The sequence below is a fragment of the Polypterus senegalus genome, chromosome 12 (assembly GCF_016835505.1).
Source record: "Polypterus senegalus isolate Bchr_013 chromosome 12, ASM1683550v1, whole genome shotgun sequence".
Lineage (NCBI taxonomy): Eukaryota > Metazoa > Chordata > Cladistia > Polypteriformes > Polypteridae > Polypterus > Polypterus senegalus.
In genome coordinates, this window is record NC_053165.1 from 73,630,049 (window position 1) to 73,647,298 (window position 17,250).

The following is a 17,250-nucleotide window of genomic DNA, read 5'->3' on the forward strand; positions in this document are numbered from 1 at the left end:
AGTCTTTACTGGAGAAGATTTGTGAAAGTCTCCATTACTGCCTGGTGCTGTTGCCCTATTTTGGTGTCATCTGCTTCAGGGTTTTCACAGTAATATTAGCTTAGTACTGTTAACTCCTCTCCAGATCCATATACTAAAAGGCCACTGTGACATCACGTCTGGAAAGCCACCCACCTAATGCTTTTTTTGTGTTTTGATATATTTACTGACACTTTTTACTTTAAGTTCAACTTTAGAAGATCATGTCTGAGGCCTACAACCTGGCCATCACCCAGCCAGAGCATCAAGAAATGCCTGGTTTAAAAATGAAATGCACCTTGGGCTTTCACCTTTCAAAATGTCCTCATTTTTAAGATAATATGCAGAACTTGTCCATTTTACTACACTGCATGTTCCCCTCCAACAACCCCATTGCCACACAGCTGGGAGGAGATTGGAGGTGAGGGCCCAAACAGCGACAAGCAGCGTGAGTGAGTCCATCGTGTCAGTATAGCCACATCTACTGCTGGGAGGTTGAACTGCCAACATGGACTTGCTTAGCAGATCGTTGTACAAAATCAAGTAGAAATCAGTCATTAGAACGTTTGGAATCAAAAGTTAACTGATGAGTTTACAAAATTGACCATCACAAGTGAAGATCTCCAAACCAGAGAAAACACAAGACCAGCGACTCTTATGTTAGCTGCGAAGAGCCTTGCATCAAAGCCATTGTTGATTACACATTCATAGCAGAAGGCAGTCTTCAGACACTCCCTAAATAATCTGGATGGTGTTCCACCAGCTTGAAGCTGCACATGAAGAGTCTGGATTGAAACTTGATGTCACACAGAGTTGGCATCATCCGACGCCATTTATAAGCAGCCCAGAGTGGGCAAGGAGTGTCCCATATACATAGCTGCTGACTCACAGACCACTCTTTAGGCAAACATGAAGGGTTTGAACTTCATACGTGTGGCTCTACCAGAAAAGATGACGAGAGGATAAATAACCAGAAATACAGCAAAACAAAATTACTAGTAAGGTTCTTGAAATCTTGCCTCAGATGTATAGAGTCTGTATGCCACGGTTCAAGTCAAGTTGAAGTTTAAGATGTCAGAAGCCATGCACTCCCAGAGGACTATGGGAATGATGATGTAGCAACAGGGCACAGTGGAGCTCACAAGTAAACAATAGTGGGGTTGTGTAATAAAGGGGAAAAATAACCAGCCTTTAAATAGAGAGAGAGAAAAATAACATTAGAAATCCCCAACATGTATATTTAAAAAATGGCCAAAAAGGTCAGAATATCTCACCTGCGTTTAACAGAAAGTGAACCTGTTTAGCGGGGTTTTTACACACGGGCAACATGGGCAGCCACAAAATTAGCAATGGCGATTACAGGCTGAGCCGCTCAGCCCATTAGGGATGCTGTTTACGAAAGCTAAATAGTGTTCTGTATGGAGCACACGCCACTTAGCTCTTATAGGTGGCACCCCTCAGGTGACAGCACACAAACAGTACTTCTAGTCTTCAATGACACTTCCCCCTTAGTGTCTGTAGTGTGTGCCCCTTCAGTTACGTAGCTAGGGCCCCTCTGTGTATATTCTATGGCATGTAAAAAAAAAAACGGCACATTTTATGTAACTGAAGTCTAAAATTTACTTCCAGCTATGGACACCCCCAAAAAAACCCTGCCTAGGGCACCAAATGGGCCTCTACTGGCTCAGTCTCTTAATGGCTTAAAAGTAATGGCAGTACATTGAGATGGTGGAATATTTATTATAGGGCAGACTGGAATTGTGCAAAGAAGCTTCTCTTGTCGGCCCTGGTCAGTGGCATTCAGAAGAAGCCAAACCAGTCCATCCATCTCTGCTGCTTGTGAACCCAGTGATGTCCTGAAAGTGATGGAAGAACCCACGTTAAAGGCCAAGCCACCCACCCACAGACACTGGGCATGTACTGTATTACATGTCACTGTTCTCAGGGCTAAATTGGAGGTGGTCTGCCAGTGTAGTTTTAGATTCCTCACTTGGCTGTTATGTCCAATTTATGTTAAAGAAAACACCATTTAATATTCAAGTATCCAGGTAGACAACAGGTGGCTGGATATGCTGGGCTGCCATACCTGCTGCTTTGACACACACGCACACACGCATATCGTTATTTCCATGTACGTTTTCCTGGAGCAGCCTGAAATTGATTTTTTTAAACCTCTTGCACTGTCGACTTACATTTATTTTTCTTGAAATGCCATTGATGAAATACGCCTCACCCTGCATTTTTTTTTTTTTCTTTTGTAGAAGATTTATTTGGGTCAGCTTTGCTGTCAAACATAATAAAGAATAAAAATGTTAAATATGATGTGAATGACAGTGAATGTGAAATGCGTAACTCCCATGTTAGGTGCTTTGAGATCTTAACTTCAGCCGCCCTGCAAGAGGTCCACACCGAAGTGGAGAGTTGCCTGAAGTCATTGAATTATTTTCACTCCCTTCTCACTTCTCCATTACAGGAAGCCAAGGGAAGTATGGCTGTGCGTGTGGCACTGGGAGAAACGCAAATTGTTCAGGAAACCCGACAGTTCCTGCTTGACAACAAAGTAAGCTTGGATTCCTTCAGCCAGGTATGTGGACATTTTGGGATGTAACCTGCTGGCATTGATGGACATTTGCCATTTGATACAATGCAGTGCTGTGTCATCTTAATCGATGTGTGAATTGGGTTTTAGCTTTCATAATATTCTAAAATGTTTGAGGAAATGAGCTATAAACGGACACATTTTAGTACTTAAATTTCTATAATATCAGGCTGAGTAGGTTTAAAATGGGTCTCTGGTGACGCGCCTTCAGAAGAAACATCAGGATGGCGTGTGGCCCCTAGGCTCTGTTTCACTCGTATTCTACTGTAGGCAGAACATCACATGATGGTGGGCCACAAACAAATGGGAAATGGGTCACTCAACTAATGCAAAGGAGGACTTTAAATACCAGAATTCATGTGATTTGAACAATGTTAACAATTCCTTTATATTAATAGCTGAATAACTCGTTAAATCTGAAGTTAAGGGACACAAACGATAAAGAAAGCATATTTTATGCCTGATGAACAAAAAAATTGAGCGGGATATAAAATAGTGAGAGGAAGAGATGACCAATAACCATTACAGCAGTTACAGTGATGGGTCAGTAAAACATTTTATCTGTTTGATGGGAAGTGCACAGGTGGCTCCTCCATACTGTCATTTTATCTGCAGCACACATGTGTGGTTTGTCTACAAGTCCTTTTTGGTGTGGTACGTGGTGATTGTTGGGGGTCCTTGCTATAACAAACTGCAAGACACAAACTTGGAGTGATTTGATTGTTTTTGCTCATGTCATTGCATTTGTAGGTGGGTTATGTGCTTTTTGAAAATTTTTAACAATCAATAAGCTCTTATACAATTATATCTTTTTAATATTTAGAAAAAGCCCCCTAACTGTTTTGATGCATATTCCTGAACACTTTCTTTCTTGGCTTCTCCACTCCTGAAGTTCCACGTGTCTTCTTTACTGCTTACACATTTCCTGTCATTCCCATTCCTTTCTCTTGCAGGCTTCAGACCCCCGTAGTAAGACGGTCTTGCTGGTGAAGAACCTTCCAGCGGGTGTGCAGGTGGCTGAGCTGGAGACAGTATTTTGCCGGTTTGGTACACTTGGGCGAGTCCTGCTTCCTCCTGCTGGCCTGACTGCTCTCATCGAATTCCTGGAGCCCACTGAGGCAAAGCACGCCTTCACTAAACTGGCATACACTAAGGTGAGATCATCAGGGCTGACTTTATGGACAACAGTCAGGCCTAGATTCAGTCCGACATTGTAATCACGACAGTGAAGGGCTTAGCTGAAGGTCTGTGTTCTTCCTTTCAGTGCGTGCCCGTGTATGCTATCAAAAGCCAGTGCTTTGGGCACATCCAAATTACTGCTGCTGGTTGGCACATGTCAATTACCCGCCAGCAGCTTAAACCGCCCTGTAATTTTCTTAACTTGGTACAGTGGTGTTCTGCTATCATGTCCCAATCACTATCGGTTTAGTGCAATAAGAATGCTAGGTTATGTCCATACTACTACATTAGTCTCCATTGTCCACGCTACCCCAAATGATTTCTCACCACTGAGAACGGAGACATTTGATAAGTGCACTTCAGAGCTGTGTGTTTCTGAAAATGATGGATCAGTGCTGCAGTGTGTGAGGGGGAAAATGGAGAGGTTTGAAATCACAAACTCTAATTGTGTTCTGATTGGTTCGTGCTTATTATAAGCCTCTTCCTTGATTGGCCCCTGCTCTATATGTTTTCTTAGCTGCTTTGCTCATTGTATACTTGTGTGTTCCTCCTCCTAAACAATTCCACTTCATTATCCACTCAATCCATTATTTTTTAAAAAAACTTGCCACTGCTGTTCTTTGTGTAAACGTAAACTACAAATGAATGTGTAGCATTGGGAACACTTCCTCTTCCTGCTTACGCTCACATGCCCAGTGCATGCAAATCGCTGCATCACATGCAGTTTTTGTCATTTTATTGTACACAGATGTACTTTTATAAGTAAATGGTTTGCAATCACTGGTGTTGGTGGAGCCGTAGGTCAGCAGTTTCTGCTAATCTTCCTGGATTAAATAACAGGGTTACCTCGGTTAGTGGTAAAGGTTGCCATATCCTCTGATTGAAGAAGATGGACACATGTGGCCAGTAACAATGGGAATGATGGACTGAATGGTCTCCTCGTTTGTCAAATTTATGTTCTTAACAGCAGAGACGTGACATGCATTTACTGAAAATGTCCAAATTGTAATCTACCTCCAACCTAACCAGATTTTCATTTATTTTAAGAGTCAAGATCACTTAAATAAATTTCCCCCCTTCTTAATTTTGCAGTGGACGTTTATTCACTTTTTGTACTTCATAGCTCAGAATGAAATCTCCCGTACGTCGAGGTAGCGCTTATTTGTCTAGCTCAGCATTTCAGGCAGGACCACCTTTAGACTTACTAAAATATGGGGAGGGGAAGGCATTTTGTCAAGCCAGCAAGTATCCACTTGATGAAATTCCTCCTTGGCAATGTTCTGGTTAAAATGGGTATTAATCCATGACTTTGCATCTTGAAAGTGATGCACATTATGGTGCACTCGTACTCTTGTGCCTCGTTCAAGCATGAGAAGGTAATGGCACTCGGCTTTTCTTTTAATGATCATCTAATGTCCTGAAACAAGCAGCTGCACCGCCAGCTCATCATCACCAAACAGGACCAAGAGCAACTTACTTACTTGAGTCTCCAGTTTTATCTTTGCAGCTGTGTCCGCTTGGCTTGGTGGAAAAGGTTCAAAGGCTCGATGGCTCAGTGACTTCAGAAAGGACAGCAGCCTGAAATGACACTGCCATGACAAGTGCTCCGTCTGTGAGGGAGCAGCAAAGCGGCAGTAAGCCCTGTTGCATTAGCCAAACGTTTCGTACAAAAAGGACTCCTGTAAATCAGTGGTTCTTAGATTTGGTCCTGTAGGTTTTCACCCCTTAAGCAATTTCATTTTTTAATTAAGCAAATTTTTATTTCCAGTTAATGTATTTCTTTTATCAGTCCACAAGTTACAAACATGTCGTGCTTCATTCAGTAATAACTGAGCATAAGTGTGTGTGCGTTACATGAGTCACAATCCATTCTTTGTGCTTTTTAACCCTTTTTTACTTTCCCGTATACAAAGAATAGGGAAAGTATTGGAATCCACCAAAAATCCCATATTTTGATAAATCTCGGCGGTTTAGACCTCCCGGATTCTGAAAATACAATTTTTCAAATTGTGTGTGTGTGTAAACACTGTTTCGCTGTTATGTGCAACCGTGTCTGCTCTGCTCACCTTTAACTGTCCCTATAATTAAGAAAGAACTATTTAAAATAAAAAATGACAAAACGGAACTAAACATTGAAAGGTATCGCAAACAATACAACTATTTAATTTCTTATAAATGTAAATTTCATGCAATTGCTGTTTTCTTAATGCAAAATAAGTAAAGAGGGAAATAAGTTAGCTCATTAAAGGTGGAGATTAATTAAAGGTAAAGTGCCTGACTAATTGAGGATTTGGCTGAAATAAAAACCTGCGGCCATCTATAGGGGGCCAAAAATCAGTACAACTCCACACCTGCAGCTCCTTTTCTCTCTGTAGCCTCACATCTGTAAGTTCTGATTGTAAAGCAATGCTCCACCCAAAAATGACGTGCACTTACTCCATGTAGTTTATAGTGATGGCAAAGAGTAACTTAACAGTCCTGTTTTAGTGGAGAATGGAGATGGCAAAGTTTCTGATCAAATGGGTGACCCATGGTGCCCAATGCCGCTAACAATATTAGAAACCTTCGTGAGAACATCTCATCTTGATCATGGCGCAGAATCTGTTCTGGTGACGGATCTCCCTCAACATCATACAGTATTTTATTATGGCTGCTGCCACTATGTTTCAGTAACTACAACATGGCTAGGCTCAGACATGACCTGATGTTGGCAGTCTTCCTACTTGCTCCGAGTTTACGGAGCACATTTTTGTGTATCCATTTCCTGGCTAAGGCCATGTGCATTATGACTGATGATAGATTGGTTTTGATTTGTGGTTAACTAACTTGACGTGAGTTTTGTTTCTTCTCCTGATCTGCTTCAGTCTCTTTGTGGCACTACATCTCCTCAGGTCCAGTGTTCACAAGTGTATTTTCTTCAGCTGTCCTGAGCCATATAAGACTGACATATATTTATTTTTGTTTTTCTGTACTTTTATGTGGGGTTTTTCCCCATAGTCACTTGACGATTGTACTCCTGTTTTTAGTTCCAGCATGTGCCACTGTATCTTGAGTGGGCTCCCGTGAATGTGTTCTCCGAACCTTATCAAAGGCCACTCGATAAAGAGAAACCTGGCATCGCTCAAGGTAAGCGGCCTACCCAAAAAAGGCCCAGTCTAATTTTAAATGATTTTTTATGGGAAACGTAACCAATGTCATTTTCAGAAGGTGCAGAGGAGTTGGAGAAGAAAACAAAGGAAGTCGCTCATGGTGAAAGTGTGGAGGAACAGGAAGGAGAGGAGGAAGAGGAAGATGAGAGTCTACCAGGGTGCACCCTCTTCATTAAGAATCTCAATTTCTCAACAACTGAAGATGTTCTGAAGAAGGTAGACATGACCGAGAGCGCGCAGTAGTGCAGTGAAGGGGTGAATGCGTGTTATCTTGCAATGTGAAAATAGATTCATTCAGCACAAAAATCACCTTAAGGAAAAACAATAAAACCTGCCAACTAGAAGTCCTTATGCAGAGCTTTATAGAGCCGCGAATCAGACATGTCTGGCAGTATCTTCCCACCATGCATCTGAGTTTGACAGTCATTTTCTAACCTGCTCAGTCCTGAACTGGGTCGTGGGGGTCTGCCAATCCCAACTAGCATAGGGTGCAATGCAGTAACAAAACCCTGGAGAGGCTGCCAGTCCATCGCAGGGCCAACGCACCCACACACACAGGGCCAGTTTAGTGTTGCCAGTCTAGCTAACATGCATGTCTTTGGACTGTTGGTGGAAAGCCACGTAGACATGAGGAGAACATGCAAACTCTACATAGGGAGGACCCAGGATGTGAACCCTGGTGTCCTTACCGTTAGGCAGCAGTGCTACTGCTGTGCCATCATGCCACACATCATTAAAATAAAGCAGAGCAATATTTATGACATGGAGTGACAGAAGGAGTGTGGATCCTTAACTTCCATGTAAATGCAAGTTTAGTGATGGGGGGCAAAATTCAAAATCTGCTTCTCTATGATGTTGAAAACCTTGAGCAAAGCTGATTTTAGCTTGGTGCCTGTCTGTCTACGAGTCTGTAGAAAATGAAAATGGATTTTTTTCAGATTATCCGTGTTTTTGCATTGTGTATGACTACTCCTGAATGACTACTGTATATCCCAGTCTGTCCAGAGATATCAGCCCTGAACACAAACTGAAGTATAACATTAACTTCTAGACTGCATCGAATTTGCGTCATTACAGGTTGCAGGCCTGTCATTTTTGTTCCAGTAGTTATGCCCTAATCCTTCCAAAACCATCTGACCTACAGTATGTCCAACGATAGCTGCACACAAAAGAAATTACTAGATGAAGGTAACTGTCGGCTTGTTTGCCTACCAGAGCACATGCTGGGTGAACACAGACGCACCACAGTAGACCTGCACAGAGACCTGAAGACACCACCGTACCAATCTGTCTGTCGGTGCAGCTTGTTGGCGTCATGTGACCCAGTGGGTTTAGTTTCAAATTGAATATTACGGAAGTTGGTCACTTGATTCTTTGTTCTGTTAGTTTTACTCTACGTTTGTTTGTGTATACTGGTACGGAAGAAAGAGAACCGAATCAGCCACATTATAAAATGTCCAGTACCGGCGATTTTGGATACTCCAAGTAAACGTGGGTTCTCCTTTCGGTCCCTCACCCCGTCACTTGTCTTAGCGCTCTTTTGAAGTTGTGGAAAAACATCCATTTCATAGACTTCACGAAACAAAACTACATGCTTCGATGTGATTGGAGCTTTACAGAGAAGGACGATTGTGACTTCACGACTGCCAAGAGCTAAATGGCGTGTAGTGTGATGTAATAGCGTGCCACAGCGGGTAGGCCGTAGTGAGAGGTGGGGTTTTGGAGTTCGCCATTATTTGCAGTTATTTGGTACCAACACTAAGGTCTGAAAGCTGGTATCAATATCCAAGTCTGAGTTTTAGTGTGGATCCAACACTAGTACATAATAAATATTATATAAATTAATGTACTTGGTTCTGTATTATTCTACAGCACAATCAGTTGTATTGTAACATCTTCTGTTGAGCTATTATCTGCAGTACCACTAAGGTGAAATTTACACTGGACCATTCCATACATATTTTCTTTAAGTTGAAAATATAAACTGAATAAACTTATTTTGTTTAATACAATTTACATTTTTGTTATAACAAGCTGTCTTTTTTGCAGACATTTTCAAAGTGTGGAGTCATAAAAAGCTGCACTATTTCCAAGAAGAAAGACCGATCAGGTTTGTTCCTTTATGTGCTCTTGTAGACCCCTCTGTGTATTTATTCATACTGTCCTCCTAGTGAAATGTCGAGGACTTCTGTTTCTTTTCTCTGGTTTTGATTGGAATAAATAAATTAATCAAGGAGAAGTCCCCAGCTATAAAAGTGTTCTGCCAACACCCAATTTTCAATTTTATTACTGAGCAGCAAACATACAAGCTATAAAAACCTGGACATGGACACAAACAAACGCACACATGCTTGGTCCGCAATAGAAATAAAATCCTGCAGCATTTCTTTATATTCCTTGCTTTGTACCCCAATAAATACAAGTTATCGCCAATATACTTACCCAATTGTGCTTCACTCACTCAGCATATGGAACCAATGTAGGAAGCATTTTAAGACCAAAGCTTTTCTGTGGCTCCTCTAACATGATGGCCGCTGTGTTCCACCCTCGCAAACAAACATACGCAGTTTTTAATGCCTGGAAACCAATTATCCACACCTTTAACTTGTGGCCCCATTTTCTGATTTCTGACGTCCCATTGCTAGTTTGACAGGTCTAATTCATAGGCTAAGGAATGGAAAAAGGGCTGAAAGCAGTCAGGCTTGACCTGTTGGAAGTTCTATTTTCCCTCGTTTTGCTGTTGTAGCTGTTTTGATGAAGACGCTTTTAGTCTTGTTAAACTGAGCAACACTTGAGATATTCAAATTACTGTTAAACTCTAAAATGAAACAAACGAATCAGCTGACATCTTTCATTTTGGGAAAGTTGTGTCCAGTGAGCAGAGTTGAATAGTAAAAGAGAAAAGGAAGTAGTTGGCCGTGATGAAGACATCCTCAGAGCTGCAGCCACTAACATCAGGGAGTCCTTGTCAAGGTAATCTAAATGAGCAGGCCACACTAGGAGGATTCTCTGTTGTCTAACACATTGTTATGGGATGAGACCCGATAACAACGGGGAGTTCACAGCTTTATAGTTCAATGGCGGTGGTTTGATATTGGTGGTCATGAGTTTGTTGTGTTTGGTTTGATTATTCAGGACTGGAGCTGCGGCAGTTTGTTTTGATTGATATTAATACTAAAGTGAATATTTAGTGGAGGAAGAGCACTGAAGAGAGGTGATGCAGCATTTAAGGAGCAAGGTCGGGCTTTGACCTTCTTTCTTATGTTGAGAATGACGTGGGCTACACTTAGACTGCATCTCTAAGTGTTTCAATTGAGATTTTTAGCTCCTATTTTGTTTTTGTACATTTTTAAAGTGATTCAAATCTAAAATAAATCAAGTGAATCATCGTACATCTTCCACCTTGGGAAAGTTGTTTCCAGTTTTCATCCTTGTGTCTTCTCCCCCACTAGGCAACCTGCTGCCGATGGGCTATGGTTTTGTGGAGTACAAGAAACCCGAATCTGCCCAGAAGGCTCTCCGCCAACTCCAGGTGAGGTCTGCTTGCTTGACGTGTGCTCTGGCCAAAGTGCTCAGGTGTTCATGTCTGGACATCTTGGCAAACCAAAGGTGTCCGTCTCCTTTGAAAATTAAAACCTATGAAAAGGCTGAATTTGAACTTGGATGGACAAGAATTGTAAAATATCTGGGCAGTGAAAACACGACTAATGACTCAGCATCCATATTTGATAGATCTAAAGAGATTTTAGATTTTAGGAACCAAATACCAGCAATCTGAAGTCCGAAAACATCTGTGAACCATCAGGATCAGTCTTCAGTTTATGGGCTGCTACATGATAATGACTTCATAAGTGTATGTGTGTGTGTGTGTGTGTGTGTGTGTGTGTAAGGAGGTTGTATATTTTAAAGTATGTCTTTCTTTAAACACTTAGACAGCCCACCTGTCCAACCCTGAGGCAGGACACTCTATAGCTGGTGACCTTTCCTGCCCAGCTTCACCAGCTCCTTGGTTGTGAGGAGGAGGTGTTTGCAGTGACCACAGCTGCTCACCAAAAGACCCTTGTGCTAAACAGTTTGAGGACGTAACCCACTTATGTCGGTACAGAGCTCCGTGTGACCTCCTGTTAAATGGCGTGACCACAAGGTGGTCTACAAGGCGCACAACTCAAGATTGCAGTTGAAATTGTTACAATGAAAGGGAAACTAAGCCCCTGGAAGTGCCTTTGGAATGTGTGCCAGTGTAGCTAGAGATAAAAAAGCAGCAGGAGGGTCGGGCTGTTCAAAAGTAAATGTAAATGCTGGGTGAGCAGATTCTACCAGCAGATGTGGAAGTGGGAGCAGCTGGAAATGTCACTAAAGAAGCAGCACAGTAGAGGAGATCCTTCATATCACAAACAAGCTAAATCAGATTGGAGCAAAAGGTTTCAGCTACACACCAGCTAAACAGAGCAGAAGCAAGAGGACATGACTTGGCACCTTCAGCATAGCGGAAGACTGCTGGAGGGCTGGGGGGACAGAAGGAGCCGGACAAAGTTAAAGGGAGAGGCCATGTCTGTCCTGAATGGAGCAGGATCAACTTAGCAAGACTTGTGGAGATCAGAACATGCTGGAACTTTGGGGGCAGGTGATCAGCCTGGAGTAAGGAGAGAACGGGTGAGAAGATGGCAAGGTTTGAAGGGAAAGTATGATGAGGGTCAAGGTGGGAAAGATTCCAATGGGATGATAGATACTTTATTAATCCCAAGGTGAAATTCACAACAGAAATAATTTTGTATGGATTACTGAATGTGAACGCGCCCTGTGCAGATGGCTGCTGTGTTTATCTACATTTGTATTTGTGTCTCCCACAGCATTGCCAAGTGGACGATCATCAGTTAGAAGTGAAGTTATCAGAGAGAGCTACTAAGTAAGTACTTGCTGACGTTTTGGGCAGGATTTATGCATTACAGAGTGTCAGTTGAAACAGCGCCTTTCACTTTTTACACAGTTTGATGCTGAAGCCTTGCGCTAAAATCGTTCAAATTCACTTTTTCTCTCATCAGTCAGTACCCCAGAATGACAACGAGAGAACAGGATTTTTAGGAAATTGTGTGTTTTATGGTCCGGAATCCATTGTTTGTTTTTTTTTTTGTTTTTTTTTTATTTATAAATCTAAAGAAACTCTCAAGCATGGGCCTATGTGAGCAGATGCAGCGAGTCTGCCTTCTCCCCTGACCTCCTGTTGGTTTTTCTTTTGGTGTTTGTTGGACTTGAGTTTCTGGCCTTCTGTTCTTCCCATCAGACAGCGGTTGGGCTCCTGCCTTCATGTAGCCTTTTGGGGAAAGCACCCATTTTAAACCCCATCTTACTGAAGGGGCTTCACCTCTGCATCTTCTTCAAATCAGCAGGTCACAACCCCATCATGACCCCCAACCTCTGATGTTCAGTTAAAATTACAAATACCCTGGAATAACACTGCGCCACCTGTCACAGCTGGTGGGCAGCAGAGCCAAAATGGCCTCCCCCAGATAAGCACTTTTTAACACCTAACGGCTTATGAGACTCTGCCGCCTTGTCTCAGTGCCTTATCGGCTATGTTCCCTGTTGTGTAGTGTCACCTAAGCTCCAATTTTAATATTCGTTCCCTGCCAGCAGTTACTGTGGAGTTTTTGTGGGGTGCACTTTGATTCACTGTCCACTCTGCATAGTGACCAGAAGTCTCCGTCTCAGTCTCTCTCTCTCTCTGTTATCCAATGGCAGGATTTCTTCTTCCTCTGGACTGTTAACTCACCCCTTGCATTCACACTGAATGAGTTACAATACATAGTTATGTTCTGGTCACTTGCCCTTAGTTAATTGGTCACAAAATATCTGGAAATAACTAATAACACCAAGCAGAAACTGAATTCGGAGAGAAATTTTTTCATGCATGCGTACCAACGTTCCTGATCTCAGATGGAGTGCATTACTGAAAATCTGGGAGAAGAGACCAGCTGACAATTCCAAAGGAATTGCTGATCTCCTAGAGATAGTTGTCTTTCTCTGAACTTGATTAGTCTTTTTTGTGTAGTGCCTTTAATCATGAGTGCCATCTTAACTCTCTTTAGAACAACCCCAATAACACATTAACGGTTGCCAAGTTAAGAAGCACTGCATGTTTGTCCAGAGAGAGAATCCATCAGTCTCCGCATTGCTCAATGAGTGTGAGAATGTTCTGCTGTCACCTGAGAGAATTTGTAACGCTTTGTTTTTTGTGTGACAGACCTACAGATTTGTCAACAAAGAAAAAGCAGACGGCCAAGAAACAGACCAGTTCGAAGATACTGGTGCGCAACATTCCGTTCCAGGCCACAGTACGTGAGATCCGGGAGTTATTTAGGTAAGAGCAACTTTAATGTTACAATGTTTTCAGTGGCTAAATGACTTTCAGACATGGAGAACTAAAGACCCAAGGCCTTAAAATGGTGTCTAATTCTCAAGAGAGAAATTGAAAACTATTTGTAGCGAAGCCTGCTGCGTGTACTGCGTTGTCCTCTGAAGCTGTGAAATGAAATTGGACGGCTGAATTCTGAGTTAAGCAGGAGGAAGATGTATTTAAAAAGGAAAACGGACAATGTGGCAGTCCAGTCATCCGTTCTAAATGACGTCCATCTATATTCTAAAATCTTAGGGGCCACGGGGGTCTGCAGCTCATCCTAGAGCTTGGATGGGACGCAGTCTTCACAGGGCACACATAGAACTGTTCGTGCAGGGATGAATTAAAGTCACCATGAGCCTAACCTGCCACGAAGCAGGAACACCCGCAGAAACTTGTGGAAATGTGCCAACTCCAGGTGGCGTCAATAGCAACCTCCCTACTGTGCCACCCCTGTGCTAATGGACCTGCAGCACTTTGCTGCTCTATGGTGCCACATTCAGGGAGTATCACAGCCTTAACCTTAGACTTTGGTCTTCCTTATCTGAAATATCTACCTTACCACAAAGGCAGAATTATAATAGAGTGTGAAGTAAAATGGAATATATCTGATTTACTGTATGCTGTATACCGACCGGCACTTCCCTCTTTTAACCTTCGTCTAACATTTAGCACCCACTCTCAAAAATACTTTATAGTCCAAGTGGGTGCCAAGGCTGAAACGTCTTTGTGTCTTATGATTTGCTGTAAGACGTTTAAATGGGCACTGAACCTTTATTTTCTCCTTTTAACAGTTAAACTGAGAGTTTTTAGCATTTAGCTGTTCTATGCATATTGACATTGTCTGTGGTACCCAGTGTCACCCGGGTATATTTGCACAGTGGGTTAAGGTAAGAAAGCAAATACAGTATTTACAGGTTTGTGTTTTTGAACTGTGACCCTTTTGTCACAGCTGGCTGTCCCATCCATCATCTCCGCTATCTCTCTGTATGCAAAACCTAACCTGGTTAAGGCAGCACCCTGGGGGTCTTAGTAATCTGTGTTTACATGTACAAGTCCGCTTCTGGTTGTCATTAAACCATGCAAAAAAATGTTAAATGTTATCGGCCGCCATGAATCTGAAAATAAGCATGACGCCTGCGAGAATTGATGCATACTCAGTTCCTCAGTATGTAAATGTATCAATTTCTGAAATATTGAGACAACTGATTTTGGCCACAGGAATGTATAATGCGATCGCCTGCTCATTGACCTCTGCAAATGTATTTTGTGGATGCTTCTTCCCATGGCTGCTGAAAGCGAGTGTGGCACAAAGAAAAATACATGCGGAGGCTGACCGAGTACAGCGGGCATGCAAAGACAGTCACCCAGTTAAGGCTTTACATGGCCACACATTTGGGTTATTTGAGGAGAAATCTACAGATGTTAACCTGACTTCTGTAACCGGAAAGAGGGTTTACATGGCATTGTAGAAATCGGGGGCACTGAGGTACATGTGAACCTGCCCGCAGTTTCTGTGTCTGATTGCTTTCCACAATTGCTGCAACTCCTTGCCAGGTTGGCACCATGAATGCCACTTCTTTGTTATCTGGTTTAGTGTGGTTTGACAAATAGATATCTAAACACACATTAATAAACTGGACAGCTTGCTGAATAATTGAATCCTTGGACTGCAGAAAGCATCCACATTAGAAGTGACTAGAGGGATATTGAGGTACACAGACATCTCCACAGGTCTCTGTTATCATTACCAGTGACAATATTCAGAAATGACTGAGATGATTTAGTGTCGATTTATTCAATACTTTAAATATACTGCAAAGCTGTATTGACATCAAAGCAGAGAATTATACCTGCCTCTTGATAAAATGGACCTAAATAAATGGCTACCATCAAGAAACAGTAAGGGCTACTAACGCTGTCCTCAGTAGTTTTCGCCTTCCATATTATATACATCGATAGATAGATATTTAAGTGTGGTAGACAGGATTAGACAGACATAGTAGTAGGCAGGATAAGATAGACAGATACTAATTAAAACTTTACAGAAGCTCAAGTGAGATATATATGTATGTATATAAACTAGCTGGCCCCTGCAGCTCTGCCCATGTGGTAGTTAAACAGGACAAACTTTAAAAAACAATCAACAAACAAGTATTGCTAGCTAACCAGAGGCAAGATACACTCCAAAACGATGAAAGAAGTCATAAAATACGGGCTATGAAAAAGATAAGAGTTTCCAAGTCCCCCTGCAGCATCTCCTGGCAGCACCCATGGCATCCAGCCGGGCTGAGAAGCTAAACTCCAAATCCCATGGTGCCCTGCAGGAACCTGGGGTACCATTATGCTGCAGGGATATTACCATCTGGCATCTTTGGGGAGGCAGTGTCCCTCCGTAGCAGCTTTCCCCCCATCTATCTCCTCTTTGGCCGACCTCCACAGATGTAACCTATGAGTTGTTCCCTGAAGAAGGCCCATGCCTGACTTTTCCTTTTTATTTAGTTTTTTTTTTTTTATTGGTTTTTCTTAACATAAACTTTAAATTTTAAACCTCTGGCAGTCTACTGCTCACTTTTTCACCATTTTCGGTCATTCGTTGCATTTCAATTGATTACATCTGAAGTCAAACTGAAAAAACGGAGGTGCTGTTAAACTTTTGACCGGTAGTGTATGGCTTAGTCCACGCAGGAAATTTAGGATCACCGAATGAAAAGCAGATAATATGTTGAAATTGTCTAAAAAGTACGTCTAGTGTCACACTGGGACGGAGTGTTGCCAAGCAGAACACAGTGAGGCATTTCCAAAAAAATCCCTTCATTGTCTGCTCACTGCATCATCGCTAAAGCATAGCGAGTCTCGTAGATGCACTGGGACAGACCAGCCAAGCAGGTAACAGGCACGTCCGTGAAAGCGGCTGATTATGGCTTAAAAGTTGAAAATAAGAAAATCAATTTTGCCCAGGTGAGTAACTTAAGATGAACATGCACTGATAACAGGAAGGTCAGCGTTTTCTTTGAGACCTGGTGGGTCTGTGTTTCTGCTCTGAAGCCATGTGATAAAGAATCCTAATTAGTTTTCCAGCTCCAGAGTCATGGGTTCAAGTCCCTGACCCAGCAGCAAGTCTTTCTGTGAATCTTTCTCTTGGTAACCTCATTTCTTTTCACATTTCAAGCCAGCTTTGCGTGTGTGAATGTGCCCCAGTACTGACTGGCATCCCGTCCAGTGTTAGGTACCCCCTTGTGTCTAAAGCTGCAAAGGAGAGGCTTCACCCCAAAATTCAGGCAGGCATTAACAAGCGTAATGGACGGAAGTACTCTGGTCATCTGAAGGTCTGCTGTCACCGTGTACCATAAGGTGTCACCTCCTAAACGTACGAAGCCACTTCAAAGTGCTGATTTTGGGGTCACTCTTGGACTTCTTGAGGCGTGTAGAACACAGGACATGACGCTTGCACTGCATTGTTTTCGCACTTTAACATCAAATTAATACACAGGCCTGGCCTCTTACGTTTAAGCCCTAGTACCATAGTTCTTCAAGAATGGGTTTTGTTAACATTCTTATGACCGGTGCTTCTCTGTTGTAAAATTTAGACATCTGTAATAATCAGAAATTGTTCACTGCTGGTGATTCCACATCTCAAACTGGGCCCCTTGTACCCATGAAGACAACAAAAAAAAGGGAATTTTAACAGTAAGCGTTGACAGTTATGCTTCATTTATGTAGTACTTTTCTAACTAATTCTGAAATAACCTTTTGTTCTTTTATAATTAACCATTTTTCTGATACAGTATCGATCAGCCTATAGCAATTGAATAAAACGGACTTAAAAAAAAAAAAAAATGGTCGAGACCTTTATCTGAAAATGGCAGTGACGAATGCGAGGAGAGGCCAGTTGCCGCCTTGTCTCCCAT

General features: G+C 42.2%; 1 protein-coding gene across 1 annotated transcript in view; it reads left to right on the forward strand.

Moving 5' to 3' along the window:
• rbm19 (RNA binding motif protein 19) overlaps positions 1–17,250 on the forward strand; it is a 98,603-nt gene that overhangs the window by 18,557 nt on the left and 62,796 nt on the right. The window contains exons 13-20 of the mRNA XM_039772309.1: positions 2,492–2,602; positions 3,571–3,771; positions 6,823–6,922; positions 7,001–7,161; positions 8,995–9,055; positions 10,398–10,477; positions 11,796–11,851; positions 13,187–13,303. Of these exons, the coding sequence (XP_039628243.1) occupies positions 2,492–2,602; positions 3,571–3,771; positions 6,823–6,922; positions 7,001–7,161; positions 8,995–9,055; positions 10,398–10,477; positions 11,796–11,851; positions 13,187–13,303 (887 nt within the window). The remainder of the gene's footprint in view (positions 1–2,491; positions 2,603–3,570; positions 3,772–6,822; positions 6,923–7,000; positions 7,162–8,994; positions 9,056–10,397; positions 10,478–11,795; positions 11,852–13,186; positions 13,304–17,250) is intronic.